Genomic DNA, 14,613 nt, shown 5'->3' on the forward strand with positions numbered 1-14,613 from the left:
GTGTTATATGAAAATAGTAAATAAATGATGTTTTATTACATATATTACAGTATTGTCTATTTTTAGATGAATTATATACAACTATATGTTGCTGGTAATTGTGATTTGCGGGAGTAAATCGCATGTTTTTTTATTTTATTTCTAAAAAAAAAAACACCACTTACATCTGGAAGTCACAATCCAGAAATACATACAACATATTATATTACATTCTATATGTACATACTATGTTCCAAACGTATACAATAATACATTTTGTATATTACAAACATATATTACATTAAATAATAAGCATATACGTATATTATAAATTATGAGCACATATTGCAATAGTAAGAAGTATTAAAAATTTGTCTCCCCATCGTTATATATATGATATTATTTTAATCTTTCGGTATTTCTTGTAGTTACTTTTATTTATTCTAGAATCTTTATTCACATATTTCAAAGAATAAAATATCCTTAGTCTAATAAATAATTTAACTAAATACAACTGTGAAAAATTTGAACAAGGATGATATAACGGAATCTGTATCATTTTTTGTAAATAATTATGGGAAATGCCTTGCTCAATAATAACTTCTTCATAAATTTTCATGAAAATCTGTTCTAAGGTATACAAAAAATGTACAAATTGTTTGCTAGGAACTCTTAAGTCTTTATAAACGCTCTCATTACTGTCATGCGTTTTAAAATAAATTAACAAATTATTGATATCTAGTTCATCGCATTCTTTTAAAAATTGAATACAAATGTCGCATTTGTGAATGTTTAAAGCTTTTTTCAACAAATATCCACAAATGTAACTGAAAGCATTCTGCTCGCTGAAATTTAGATACCTATAATCTTTATCTGGTAAGTCTATTGCTGCTATATTTTCCGACAATTCCGGTACATGAAAAGCCATAACATTAGAACAGGTACTGATAGTAGTAAAAATTCCGTTGAAGTCATCTTTAAAGTCTATCCCATCTGTACACAAATAACTTTGACAAAATAATATTTTAAAAGTTTTTGCAAATTGAATAGGTGTAGGGTTTATGCAGCTACACCTCTCTTGAATAGATTCAAAAAAGTCTTTGAGACAGTCTTGATTAATGTATCTAGTTTTAAGCGATTTAAAATTTGCTGCTTTTAACACTGTCCAAAGCTGACAAATTGCTTTAATAGTAATGATCCAGCAACTTCTAAATTTCGAAAATAAAGTTAAATCGTGACTTCCAGGGACTAAGATACGTAAGTCTGAAAGGAAAGTGAGCATTTCATTTAAAAACTCTAGTTGATAATCGAGACCCTCAAAAACGTTTTTAAATGTACAACTATTGTTCTTTTTTTTGGAATTTAAAACATCAAACAGTTTATTGAATTTATATATAACTTCTATAGTAAAAGAAGCATCTCCTGAAAGTGCATCTAAACTCATGTATGTATTCATACCAGTTGCTACAGTATGACTTAAAACTTGAGTTGCTAACTTTAATTTTATTTTATCAAAACTAGAAGGGTTAATGTGAGCATCTGTAAGTTTTGGTGCACATCTATAAAACTGTTTTTTATCCTGTTGATAGAATTCTCCAATAAATGACCATGACGTTTTTTTCTCATTATAAGATAAAACATTTTCTAATAAATTATTTCTTGTAGCTTTAATTAAGTCGCAAGTATCAAATATGTAAAAAATGTTTCTACTATCTACTGTAAACTTCTGATTCTCAGACGTTATTCCTAAAAGGTTTGCTAATTGTGTGAAGTTAGTACCCATGTTAGTAATGAGAGCATGTACATATAATCCTGCCCGATGTAACAGAGTTATACATTTATGTACGTTACTTCGCAATTCCACAGCTGAAAGTTGAGAATGTACAAAAAAATAAGTAATTGGCTGCTTCCAATCAGAATTTATACCTCTTATCATGAAAACATTAACATTATGAGCTAAGAGTGTCCTTTTGATGTTTGTGCAATGGAAACCAATAACTTCATCACGTTTAGTGCAATAAAATAAATTTGCTTTTAATGGCATTTCATCTATACATAAGACACAATGCTTATCTAAGTCAGACATAAATTTAGCTTTAGCTTCTAAAGCCTTAAAAAGAGACGTATTTTCCAGTCCAGGTTTTAAGACTAGTTTTGATGCCATTAATTCTAATGTTCGCTTGGATGGAAGATACAATAATTTATTCATAAAAGAATATGCTCGCGGACTTAAAAAATACAAGGCCATAGCAAATTGTTTATACTCTGTGGAATACCTTCTTCCAGTGGCTTGCTTGTCTTTTAACATTGCTTGAACTTTAACAATGTTCGAAAGTGGTTTACTTAAATATTTATCACACATACGAAAAAAGTCTTCCAATTTTCGCTTCCTCAAAGTGATTCCAGTCAAACGGCATGATGTTTGCGTCGATGTTGAAGTAACATTGTTAAGACTTTCAGTCTTCGCAATAGGAACTATAATTAAGAATTTATGTTTGTAATTGTTCAATCATGTATAAAGAAATTCCATTTATGAAAAAGTTACATTTCTTCTAATAAATATAAATAAGTTTTTGAATGCTGAAGTTTTCAAAAAAAAGAAAAATCATTTTCTGATTTTTATACACATAAAAAATGTATTAAAAGAATGAATATTGCAATATTTATTGTTACAATGTTAAATATTTGAAATTAGCTATTTAATTGTTGAAGAAAAGATTGGATATTATTAAAATTTACATAGCACAATTACCTGGCATGTTGAAAATACTCCTGGTATAAGTACTGGGGACACTAGGCATCTGTGGTGTCCCTAAAACAAATTAACATAAATCAACAAAATTCTAATGCAAACTCTTAATTGACAATAATAATTACACAAAAAAGAAAATATTATGAAATTATAAAGTATAACAACTTACTTGAAATGATTAATTCTTGTCCAATTGTTCCTTTGTGGACCTCTGTTTGTTCTTCGCATAAAAAAATTGTTGGTACTGCGTTACTTGTTAAGTTTTTCCTTATTTTGCCCCTCATTAAATACTTATCTTCGAAATGCTGTTCACACAACCTATAGTGCTTTGACACATGCTCTGTAGAATATTTCTCCAAATCTCTTCTGTCGCAAGCTATTATCCACTCTTTAGCTCTAAAAAAATAATGTACAAACTTAAATTTTTAATTTTATAGTAATCTGTATTTAATAACTTAACTGAATATAATGCTAATAGGCATGATAAAAAGGCACATACAGTGCCTTAAACTAGAATAGAATAGAATTTTATATAGTATGCACATCAATTATATTTAAAAAAAATCATGTCAATTCTCTATTAGTCTATAGTAAAATATGTATATTCCACATTTTAATAGAAATACTAGGTTTCTATAAAGGGGTAAATGTAGGTAAATATGAATGTTTATTTTGATTTAAATAATCTTCTCATGTTTATAAGAAAAATATGAATTAAAAGCATCATGTTTCATATAAATGTACACCAACAGAAGAAGTAAATGTATTCCAAAAACAGACGATAAAATTAAGGAACGGTACAAAATATTTATAAAAGCAAATTTTTAATACATCGGTTTACCAATCGAAAACAATTACACTCAGTCTATTCAGGTGTCAATGATCAAAAAATAATTCTTCCTGATAATTTGAATTCTTTAGCAAGTGTAATACTATCGAAAAAAAAAAAATAAACAGGTTCTGTTTTATTCCCTTTACTCCTTATTCAACGTGAGTTAAATGGGGAAGTATCTGCAATTATCATACAGAATAACATTGTATGTTTAAAAATATTGTGTGAACCTACCTAATCGGATCCATTGGAAAACAAAAATGAGATACTCCATGGCCGGTACTATTTGGACAAGGGCGGTAAGCACAAATGAATCCACCTTTCTTTGGCATGATAAATGAAAATGTTAAATAATACCAGTGATATAAAACAAACTAAATATTAAACTGTAACACTTATAAAAAAATGGAAATGGCTGGTGTAACTGGAGGGTGAGTGATAGCGTCTGTATGCCAAGAGATGCGAAATCGAAGATGATGGAGCAGATGATTCTGACAGTTGCGAAGCTCTGGCGTTTACTGGTGTGGTAACAATTGTAACTAATTTCCAGTGCACAGTGCACATGCGTACGCAAATATCGACACATAGAGGCAAAGAAAAGGTATAACAAGAAACGACACTCAGCTCACGATCTTTGAACTCTGTCATTCGACTATCCCGACACGAAGAATATCTTGCCATATCTTCGAACGTCATCTCCTACTAGTGATGGGCATTATCGACTAAATACAACTATCGACTAATTACTATTTAGTTACTACATACTATCGAATATTTAGTCGATAGTTTTTAGTCGACTGAAATTTCGTTTTAGTGGTTACGTCTAGATTGCGGGCTATAGTCTATGCCTACGTATATCACATATATAGTTTATATCGCATAAATAGCAATAAGATTTTAACATCTAATATGAATTAAAGTATTGAAATATCTATTACATATTTCATTACTTGCATATTTGCACGTCCTGTCATAATCATGTATTCCTAACCTTTTCGTTTCATCGTGTGACACTGACATTTGAAATTACAAGATGGTGACGTGTAAAACAGTCGACTGAAAATAGTAACCCAACCACTACTAAATTCAGTCGATAGTTTAAAAAATCAGTCGACTGAAAATAGTAGTTGGCTACTATCGATTTAGTCGATAGTATTTAGTCGATGGTGCCCATCACTATCTCCTACGTCTTGAAAAAAAATGTAATTTCGTTTTTTTTTCCTTTTATTGTAAGCAGTGTTCAAAATTCGTTTATATATGTAAAGCCATAAATCCAATAAAGATCGTACAAAATTGTGTCACATAAACTGCCAATATAAACATGTCTCATACAAAAAAAGAAAAACATGGTCCGTTTAACAAATTTGAGTAAATTATAAATCTGAAATTATTTTCTAAAGGACGGGTTGCTATGTATGTGTTCGGTCGTACGCTATATGTATATTGCAAAGTATTATTTCTATTACGTTTGACCGGTATGAAGAAATGTTTTCAGTTATTCGAGGACCTGTCGTTGTCGTCACGCTTCCCTGTTTTTATAATTTACAAATGCTGGTCTTGAATCGTGCGGCAACCATAGTTGCATTGAAACTGTGCAAATACTTGTAGTTATTTAAACATCACTTTCCTTCCTCGAAAATTGGTTTCCTCTCGATTACTCAATAAAACATTTTCTCAGCAGGTATTTTCCGTAAATTGAAAATTAGATGACAGACTAGGTGTTCCAACTTTTCGAAGACTTCATTGTGCTTGGATTGATCAGTTGCTCTGAGCCTTCGTTGTTCTTTTTTTTTTCTTTTTGGTTTTAGTTGCCGCCGAATTGCGAAGCTTTCCACTGTTAACATTATTTCTTCATAATTATTTCTCCAGTTTTTAATTAATTTTATTGATTTTCGTTGTTTGAGTTATTATTTCGTGGCATAGGTGGCGGTGCTGGTATAATTTCGTCGGCTAATAAATTCTCACGATTTTGTTGCGCCTGATCCTGTTGATGTTGCTGCTGACCGCGGGGCACTTCTAACGCCAGCAATTTCTGTCGCTTTTCTTCCATTAGGCGTTCACGGTGCTTGTGAATGTAATCATTTACGTTTGGTAGTCCGACAATTACGCAGGCTGAAACTGCAGAACGATATATGTTCATGTCCGTTGCTTCGTACCTGCAGAAAATATACATATAATTGAACGATGGACTGGTTACTGCAACTAGTCAACACAAATCTAATGTAACACAAATTTTCATTGGAGATATCCACTGGGTGTTCCTTTTCGCATCAAACTTGCGGCAGAATCGCCAGATCAAGACTTGTTCCCCCACTCTAATTACCCCTTCTACCGCGCTATTCCCCACGCTTCCTTCGCGGCTCGGTCACGTGACGCGTTCCGTCTCTGTCGTGCGTATGTCACAATGTCACGTGACTAACCCGGTACTGGCAGAGAGAGGGTAACTTTTTCCCTTCGATTTCTGTGCCCTCCGCTCATCTGGCGACATTGACATTGACATTGGCTCCCCACCAAACTCCTGTGAAGTATAGATGTACACGCATGTATTCGCAATCATTTGGTCATGCGAGGCAAAGTACGATAACAGGACAATGTGAAATATTTGATAGTAGGGGAACCGGTACACTGGTAGTGGGAGTCGTCAAGCGACAGCGGAGAAGAAGTTGTCTGGGCCTGCATTAGAAGATTACTGCTTCCAGAAGATGTACCGGATCTGACAACTGAAGCTGAACTTTTCGGATGAAAAAATCGTCGACACGCTGATATTTTGGGAATTCCTAATGAAGATTTGGCGCATACAATTCGATCGGCGAGGTACATTGAGTCGAACAACCTGTACGCGTGTACCATGGGGAACATGCCCAGAAAAGAGAAGCTGGAAACGACGGATGAACGCAGAGAAAGCCTATCTACAAAAAACGAGAAGAAGCCCAGGCACAAGGCGATTAAATGATGGAACCTGAAGACAGAAAGAGATAAATATAACGAGCATGAAAAGCGATCCTAATAGTTATCAGATTCATATTCGTATCAATGGACGCAAAGTTGAAAGCCTGGGTAAAAATACCGATAGTGCACGCACCATAATACATAAGTTAAACTGGCTGGCTCTAGCGAACGAAATTTTACCATGCATTCGTCTTTTCATCGTAACATTCGACGTGATAGATGGTGGTAACACTGTTGTATCCTCCTATTGAGAAAATCATGTCGTCGATCACTTCGATTCCAAAATTACTGCGCGCGTGATACATATCCGGAATCGGGCTCCATGTCTTCGTAGCGGGATTATATTTCTCTCCACTGGACATTCTAGATATTCCGTTAAAACCTCCTGCGGGAAATACCCGTTAAAGTATATGTGAAATTTAGTTGGTAAATATTGATCACTTGGTCATTCGTTTAACACAGAGAGTTCTAACGTGTGATTCGCGAGCCACACGCGGCTCGTTCCTCACTTAGGTACCTCTCCCACTCTTAAACTTCATCGTTATGTAGTACACAGTGCGATGAGCAGCGATGGGCACGGTAGGGGCTCCTCAAACGCCTGCTTCTCCCACCAACCCCCCTTTTTGTCTCGATTGAGACAAAAATGTTCATCCCTGGCGTACAACTTGGTCCCTGGTCCCGTGCTCCTACTGCCGCGACCCTAACTCAGACATAGTAGCGGCTGTACATAGTAATGGGAAGAGGTTTGACTAATGGTGGGGACCTTGCGGTTCTCGGAGGAGAACAAGTTAGAACTCCCTGGTTTATTAGATAAATTTAAACTGTTACCGATCGCGTATACGCAGTTATGATAAGCAATACATGAAACTCCGCTCCTGCGCGATCTCATTGTAGCTATGAGGGTCCATTGATTGCATTCTGGGTCGTACATTTCGGCAGAATTTAGACATTCGTTACCGTTAAAGCCACCCGTAATGTAAATTTTATCTACACGACAACACAAGAATGACAAGTGTATTATAGTAATGTGAACGGAGTTGTAGTCACAGGAGAGAAATGTTGATCAGATCGATCAGATGCACGTCGGCAGATCCTGAGCAAGCTGTTGCCCAGGCCTGATTTAGAGTTTTAGAGTGTCAAGAATTTAAGAATTTTTTTATTTCTAATTGAAACATATGCGTCGACATAAATTAGTTCAGTGTTTTTTAAAAGACGATGCTTCAATCTGATTAGAATTGACAGAAAGGGAAGTGGACAAGGAAACCGGGACATACCGTTTAATGTAGTTGCACTCGCATCTGATCTATGGCACTTCATGGGTGCTATTAAAGACCATTGATTAGTCTTATAATTGTATCTTTCTGCAGTATTTTGACGATAATACCCGTCATATCCTCCCATCGCATAAATGAGATCATTGTGAACAGCAACGCCAACGTAACATCTAAAAGTAGGGTAGCTTCCCTATTAGTATAATGGCTGACTTGCTGTTATAAGCTCTGGTATGTACGTACTACCCTTGAAAAGTATCCGGACGCTTATACGTATTTACAGATATATGAAGGTAATTTCGAAAATTCCAGTTTCAAATTACTTTATCTCTTGTTTTAGTGTTTCCTCTGATCGCAGAAAAAATAGCTGTGGAGACAGTTAGAAATAAATTGGACAGAAATTCAAGGAAAAGTATTGAAAAAATTGGTCGTTTATACGATAACAAATTCCAAGGGTCCGAATACTTATGAACGGCAGTGTACACATAGTAAACCTTCTGGCGTTCATCGGAGCGACTTCTCTCCACACTTTAGTGACAGCGTTGAAACAACGACAACTATTAAAATAATTGGTCCCGTCGAAGCCACCGACCACATAAATATTGAAACCAACTGCTGCTGTTCCATGGTACGATCGTGGCCCGCTTGGATCTACCTCTTCCACCTTTCGAAATATTCATGGAAACAATAAATTATGGATTTCTTGCAACTAACAAGTAGAAATACAGTGAATTCTCTACATATGTGCACCTTGACCCATCGATCGGCCCTGGTGTCATATGTCTCTATAAAATTTGTAGCCGTCCTGCCGCTCCATCCACCTATGGCAAATAATATCTCGTGAGGCACCCGTGGCCTCGCGATTTTCGGTGTAGGCACTTCCCTATCTTTCTGCGTAATGATCTCAAGTTCGTATATAAATTTTAATGTCTCGATGATGATGGGCCGACAAGCGACATTTCCGGTAACGTAAGGGTGATCTTTCACGTTCTCATGAAAGAATTGGGTATCCAATAAACCAAGGCGAATATTCTTCATCAGATCTGCGATGTAACCCTTTCGAGATTGTGGATCGTGATCGATCCACTTCAATACCAGCTCCCATACAGTGTCTTCGTTTTTCACATTCAACTCGTCAGCGCCTATCAACGTTGTTAATTCTTCGATTGGTAAATTGAGGATTTCCTCACTTCGCTGAGCTACCTGAGTTGAAAAAAACTGTCATTCTATGCGTTTGCTTCATCTCGTGCAATGAAAACTTAAATACTGGGCCAGATGGCATATAACACGAAAAAAAAAACGGAGAAATGCCAATCACCTGTACAAAGTGTCTCATAACATAACGGTACGCGCTGTTCTCCAATCCTTTACAGAAATGTTCCCGAGCGAATCTCATCACGGAGATACAGTTCTCCGGGGCTAGATTCTGTTTAAGGAACTCGCTGCAGAGATCGAGAACGCCCAGAATGTTCAAATAATCGGCAGTGACCAATAACTGACATACATTCTCCTTATTCACGTTGATCGATCGTAGATACGCATATTCCAAAAGAAGATTCATCATGTTACTGGTTACACCAGGCAGGAGAACATCAGTCTTTTCACGGAAATGTAAGGTAGTTGTGAATAAAGTCCTATAAAGATAAAGTCTTCTAGTGATGAGATTTCGGAAAGTTTAGATCTAAAAGTCGATCTAAGCCGCGAAGCTCGGACTACCTCAGTCGCCGAGTAGTATAAACATGTCGCGTAATTCGATACCGGGTCGGGTGTATCGGTGTGAACCACTACTAATCCAATGACAATACCTCTTTATTTTCCATTATTTTTTTATGGGACTTTTACCAACATATTTGTGGAATTTGCGTGGTAAAAAATAGTAGCTCTACACGACCTATGTCGGAGCATGGACCCGACGATCCGGCTTAGATCTAGACTTTACTGTATCATTAGAAAACAAAAATTGAATAGTTCAGAATCGGTAAATTTTTCTTCTTAAGCCGTTGTAAAATTATTAAACGAACCACGGAGTTGATATTATGCAAAGTGTGAAAACCTGAAGTAGGGGCTACATGCTGACAAAATCGCTCTGTGTATAGGGAAAACGCCTCCATCTTCTAGTCTTAGAACTGCATCGCAAAGAAGATTATTCTGTCGAAAGTCATAGAGCGATTGCATCGCTTGCGTACTCATACATCGTCCACCGCTCTCGGCTATCAAACGCTGTGTGTTCGTTTCGGATATGTCGATTTCAGTGTTATTATTGTTTGAGTCTACATCCATATCAAATTTCCTGTAATCTAGCCGCAAATCTCTTCAAGGTAACGCGACGACGAATGTGCGAATCTTCCAGTCAGATGAAGATAGCAAAACTTGAAAATACTCTAATTCTATAAATATAAATAGGACACCAGATACACACTATGCGATACAAAGTTTCTCTTACAGGATTAAATGACTCGAAATAGGGTAAGGGGCCCAATTACTGCGGGGTAATATAACTATAACTATAACAGATGTTATAATCCGATGTTCGACGATTAAAGATTCATTGTAACAGTAGGTTACAGAGTATTTAGGAAAGGGAGTATTTAGGGTTTTTAGAAGTCAAATTTAGACAAACTCTGAAAAAACTTTTTTAATGCTTAAGGAATGTTGAAATTATGATCAGCGAAAATAATCGTAACCATCATTTGATGATGGTAACGTGTGTGATTGGTTATGGAACCTGCAAAAGAAAAAATACATACTTGAAGGCACATGAATTTTCAAGTAGTCCAGGAGGTTATAAATTCTTATAGGTTGTCAATGGTTCCAATCGTTTTTACGCGGTGATTTTTAAGATTTGTATCTTCAAATACGATTATTTCGATCTGGCTAATAAGTGAGGTTGTTTTCGCAGCCAAAGTAAAACGTTTCGCAAATAAGAATAGTTATACCCGTTGAAATTTAAAATGTGTCAAAATTCTGACACGTGGACGGACGGACTTGAAGACCTGTTTGTACAACAGAGATTTAAAAAAAAAGGACGGAGAGTGGAACAAAGGTGGTTGATGACAGAAAGATACAAACTATTTTGTGTGATTTTAAAAAAGAGTAAATGTCGCTTCTGGCTGTGACATAGGTCTTACATGTCCGCCGTTCAGTCTAGGACTGTCTTCTGACAAAAGAGGGCCTTTTGTGCAAGGTTCACTATAGTATAAAATAAAAATTAATGAAATTACAATTACCGGCTCTATTAAGGTGCGTTTATTTCATTGACCCATACCTCCATTTACAAACAATTAATGGTGGAAACATTGAAAAAAGTACAAAAATATATTCAATCCAAGAAAACTTTTTGCTAAACGTATACAAACGTATTCAAACTATTGTAACTTATTATACATTATAGTACTTTATTTTTCAAACTTTTGGATGTTATCAATATTTGTTAGAAATTTTACATGGGTTATAATGTAAACTGATGCAAACTAATAAACGCTAATGAAATCTTTTCTTTTTTTGGTTCCGGAAAATTCCCCCACAAACCAACAAAGTTTTTTGCGATTATTTCGGGAACTAAGACCAAGCGATGGGTACATGTATCAGGAAAAGTTATTCAAAATGACCTCCTTATATGTCAAGGTCAAGGTCATTGGAGCTTGGTCCACTAAACGTAATATTTACCTTTTCTATTAAGAAAAAATTTTTGTGATTTAAATGGTTTTTTATAAAACATAAAGCATTTAGCGTTACGTCTGCTTTTCTTTGTAACAAAATCATTGGCAATTGAAAAATTGCGCTCATTTTTTTGTGAGTGCTCACGCCCGGGGTTTCGGCGTTTCCACTTTTGTGACATCACCTTTTTAGCATGGAACAGAACCATGTCTACTTTTTAGCATGGAACAGAACCATGTCTACTTTTCAGCGTGGAACAGAACCACATCATCTTTCGAATGGAAAAGATCACGTGTACACATTTAAAACCAACATACTGTATATGTTTTATACAATTTTCGATTATTTGTAATTGGTACAATATGTTACAATGTAATGAGTTTTTATAATGTAAGGAACATAATAAAAGGTACTAATGTATAACTTTAATGCTAAGTACTTTTTGGAGCACAACCTTCTTTTCTTAATTGTTTGGTTTCTTCGTCAATATTTTTTGAATCTTTTGGTGCTTTATAATTTGCAACATGATCAACTCGTATTGTCCTTCCTAAAATCTGAAATATATAATTAATGCTACCGCTGCATTATGTCACTTAAGTAATATATATTATGTGCAATGGAGAATACTCATACTTTAGTACCATTAAAATTGTCAACAGCTAAAACTGTACTTCTTTGATCCTCGTAACATAAAAGTCCATATCCTTTTTGTTTACCTGTGTCTTTATCTCTAATTAAGTTTATGTTCACTACTTCTCCATACCTAAGAGAATTTGATGTAATTACTGTTTGTTAGATTACAATTATCTATATTATTAATATACCTATATCTTAAATAGATACTGAATTCAGCAAATAATAAATCTTACTGCGAAAAGATGGTTATAATATCACCTTCTGTTAAATCATATGGTAAACCACCAACAAAACTCCATGCACTATCTCTGTATTGATCGTGCCAAGATGATTTACTGCCTCTCCGTAACTCTTGTTCTCCTAGTTTTTGAATATTTCTAACATTTCTGAAACCATTTTATAACAAATTCTAGAAAAAATTAGATAATTGTATTTACATTTTGTAATCAGAGTAATATACCTACGTTAAAGGATTCATTATATTATGTGATATGATCAGTTTATGCAAAGTATAACAATTTTTAACATCCTCTGTTTATATACATACATATTATTTGAGTGAAACTAACAATATTATACTGTTTATTTACTGTAGAGACTAAAGGTTTTCTCGCGCATGCGCTGCGATTTTAGCTTCAGTAAAGTAAGATTTTGAATAAAATAGGGTACCTTGATCACCCTGTGAAATTTTAATGCCAAAATTCCATGCCAAATTGAAGCCAAACCCCTTGGCTTCGTCATAGAGGGCAGGTCAGTCGCACTAAGAGTAAATATCAGGCAAAATTTGAGGAAATCTGTCTGTAGGAGGGAAAACGGAATTCGAAATTAAATAATTTTAAGTTTTATTTATTTTTTAAGATTGAAATATTTACAGATCTTAAAATTATACTGTTTTCCCTCCTACAGCAAAATTTCCTCTTCAAGTAAGTATAATGGTGGTGTTCCTAAATGTAGAAAAATTTCAAATAGAAGAACTTGTCTTTTATATCAATTTCAGTAATTCTTCTATAGAAGTATCTTCTATAAATATAACATTGTGCTGTCATTGTTGTGTACTAATATATGAAGTTCTTTAGAAACATGATTACATATCCCCGGCATTCATTCCTACATGTTTTAAGTGGCTACAAACATACTGTAATGTATTATAATGTAATCAATTTTATGATAGCACCAGTATCCACCTGGACACTTAGTATTCTGTGTTCAAACATCTTAAAGAAAGATAAACAGTTAGCTACGTCTAAGAATGAATCGCAATGTGACAAAAAGAACTTTTGTCACGTCTGTGACAAATGTTTGAATAAGCCTGTTTTTATAGACCTTGCTGAAGTTTGAGCAGTATTATTAAACAATAAGAGAACATTCTACAATTTTAGAGTTTTTAACTTCAGGAACATTTTTCTAGTACAGTAACATATATGTATATTATTTAGACTATCTCTGGAATTGGATTCATTAAAATTAGAATTAAAACATGGACTGGAGAATGTAATAGTTTTCAGAATCTAAATTTAAATATACATATATGTCAGAGTTAAATTGGCATTTCATATTGTATTAACCTCCACATTATATTTATAAAATTTGTAATATAGATCGATACAGATCCACGATCTCCTATAGAAATATTTTCCTTTGGCAAGATCTGGTTACATAAAACGAATTAACAAAGATCTATACGCATATTTGACCTGACGTCAATAATTATTTCAATTTTCTATGTGACTTACATGCGTATCTATATAGTAAAGGAATCCTAAAATAAACCTAATTGAACGTTCTCGTTTTAAACGATTATACAATGCATGGACTTAGCAACTTTACCAGTTTCTGCACACGCTGAATACGCGTGTGTGTGTGTGCACCGATTATGCGCCACGTGGAGACGTTGCAAACGACCCTGATTGGTTGCAGGTCATCGTGATCTTTGTTGGGGGAAGGGGGGGGGGACACATTGTGACGGTCGAAAAAGGTCGGAGGACCAGAAGGGTTGGGAGGATTGGTGAAGGACGCTCCTTTCAACCAAGAAATTAGCCAGGAGTGGGGAACCTGACTACACGTGTGACTTCCTTCCCCTTCTCTTCCTCTGACCTCCTCTCTTCTCCATCGCGGTTGTAACGCCAATGTTTCTTTATCGTTTCTGCTTTTGCTTTTCTGCACGTAGCTCAAAATCAATATACGATTCTCTTTTTTTTGCCTTCGTGGGAAAATGATAACTACCGGGGAAAATGATTCTCGAGGCATACCAATTAATCGAGCTCAAATATTCATGCAAATTCGTTGAGGAATAATTTAGAAAGACTGAATTGAATAGAAACCGAAAAAGCCTCGCAGATTAAAAGTTGATCAAATTATTTTAAAATCGTTATTTTATAATCGCATTTATGTATGACAGAAGTTGACTAAACAATACACAAAACAGTGAAAACCTCAGAAGAAATTATTAAGAGAAGAAATGTATTTTTATCAAAACCCTGTTGCTCGTAATTGACGCAGATAATTTTTATTTTTTATAAAAATTCGCAGTTTAATAA

The 14,613-nt window shown here is 34.8% G+C and overlaps 2 protein-coding genes across 5 annotated transcripts; both read right to left on the bottom strand.

Annotated features, from left to right (window-relative positions):
- Positions 1–120: 120 nt before the first annotated feature.
- Positions 121–10,248, bottom strand: Klhl10 (kelch-like protein 10). Of its 2 annotated transcripts, XM_076794429.1 has the most exons (9): positions 9,837–10,248; positions 9,102–9,417; positions 8,534–8,986; positions 8,278–8,447; positions 7,787–7,956; positions 7,341–7,499; positions 6,693–6,897; positions 4,751–5,719; positions 3,911–4,265 (listed from the first exon to the last, which is right to left on the bottom strand). In XM_076794429.1, exons 1-8 carry the CDS (start codon positions 10,061–10,063, stop codon positions 5,446–5,448), a joined length of 1,974 nt encoding a protein of 657 aa, XP_076650544.1. In that variant the 5' UTR covers positions 10,064–10,248; the 3' UTR covers positions 3,911–4,265; positions 4,751–5,445. The 2 variants fall into 2 exon arrangements, with proteins under 2 accessions (XP_076650543.1, XP_076650544.1); XM_076794428.1 differs by lacking the exons at positions 6,693–6,897; positions 7,341–7,499; positions 7,787–7,956; ... (2 more) ...; positions 9,102–9,417; positions 9,837–10,248 and adding exons at positions 121–2,454; positions 2,732–2,791; positions 2,901–3,127 and having other exon boundaries at positions 3,798–4,265; positions 4,751–5,449.
- Positions 10,249–11,735: 1,487 nt separating this feature from the next.
- LOC143358450 (RNA-binding motif protein, X-linked 2-like) lies at positions 11,736–13,861 on the bottom strand. 3 transcript variants are annotated; one of them, XM_076795618.1, is made up of 6 exons: positions 13,810–13,861; positions 12,949–13,020; positions 12,541–12,874; positions 12,310–12,462; positions 12,074–12,203; positions 11,736–11,994 (listed from the first exon to the last, which is right to left on the bottom strand). In XM_076795618.1, the coding sequence occupies exons 3-6, from the start codon at positions 12,552–12,554 to the stop codon at positions 11,872–11,874; spliced, it is 420 nt and encodes a 139-aa protein (XP_076651733.1). In that variant the 5' UTR covers positions 12,555–12,874; positions 12,949–13,020; positions 13,810–13,861; the 3' UTR covers positions 11,736–11,871. The 3 variants fall into 3 exon arrangements, with proteins under 3 accessions (XP_076651733.1, XP_076651732.1, XP_076651734.1); XM_076795617.1 differs by lacking the exon at positions 13,810–13,861 and having other exon boundaries at positions 12,949–13,803; XM_076795619.1 differs by lacking the exon at positions 13,810–13,861 and having other exon boundaries at positions 11,736–11,987; positions 12,541–13,803.
- Positions 13,862–14,613: the final 752 nt, after the last annotated feature.

This window comes from Halictus rubicundus, chromosome 10 (assembly GCF_050948215.1).
Source record: "Halictus rubicundus isolate RS-2024b chromosome 10, iyHalRubi1_principal, whole genome shotgun sequence".
NCBI classification, from domain to species: domain Eukaryota; kingdom Metazoa; phylum Arthropoda; class Insecta; order Hymenoptera; family Halictidae; genus Halictus; species Halictus rubicundus.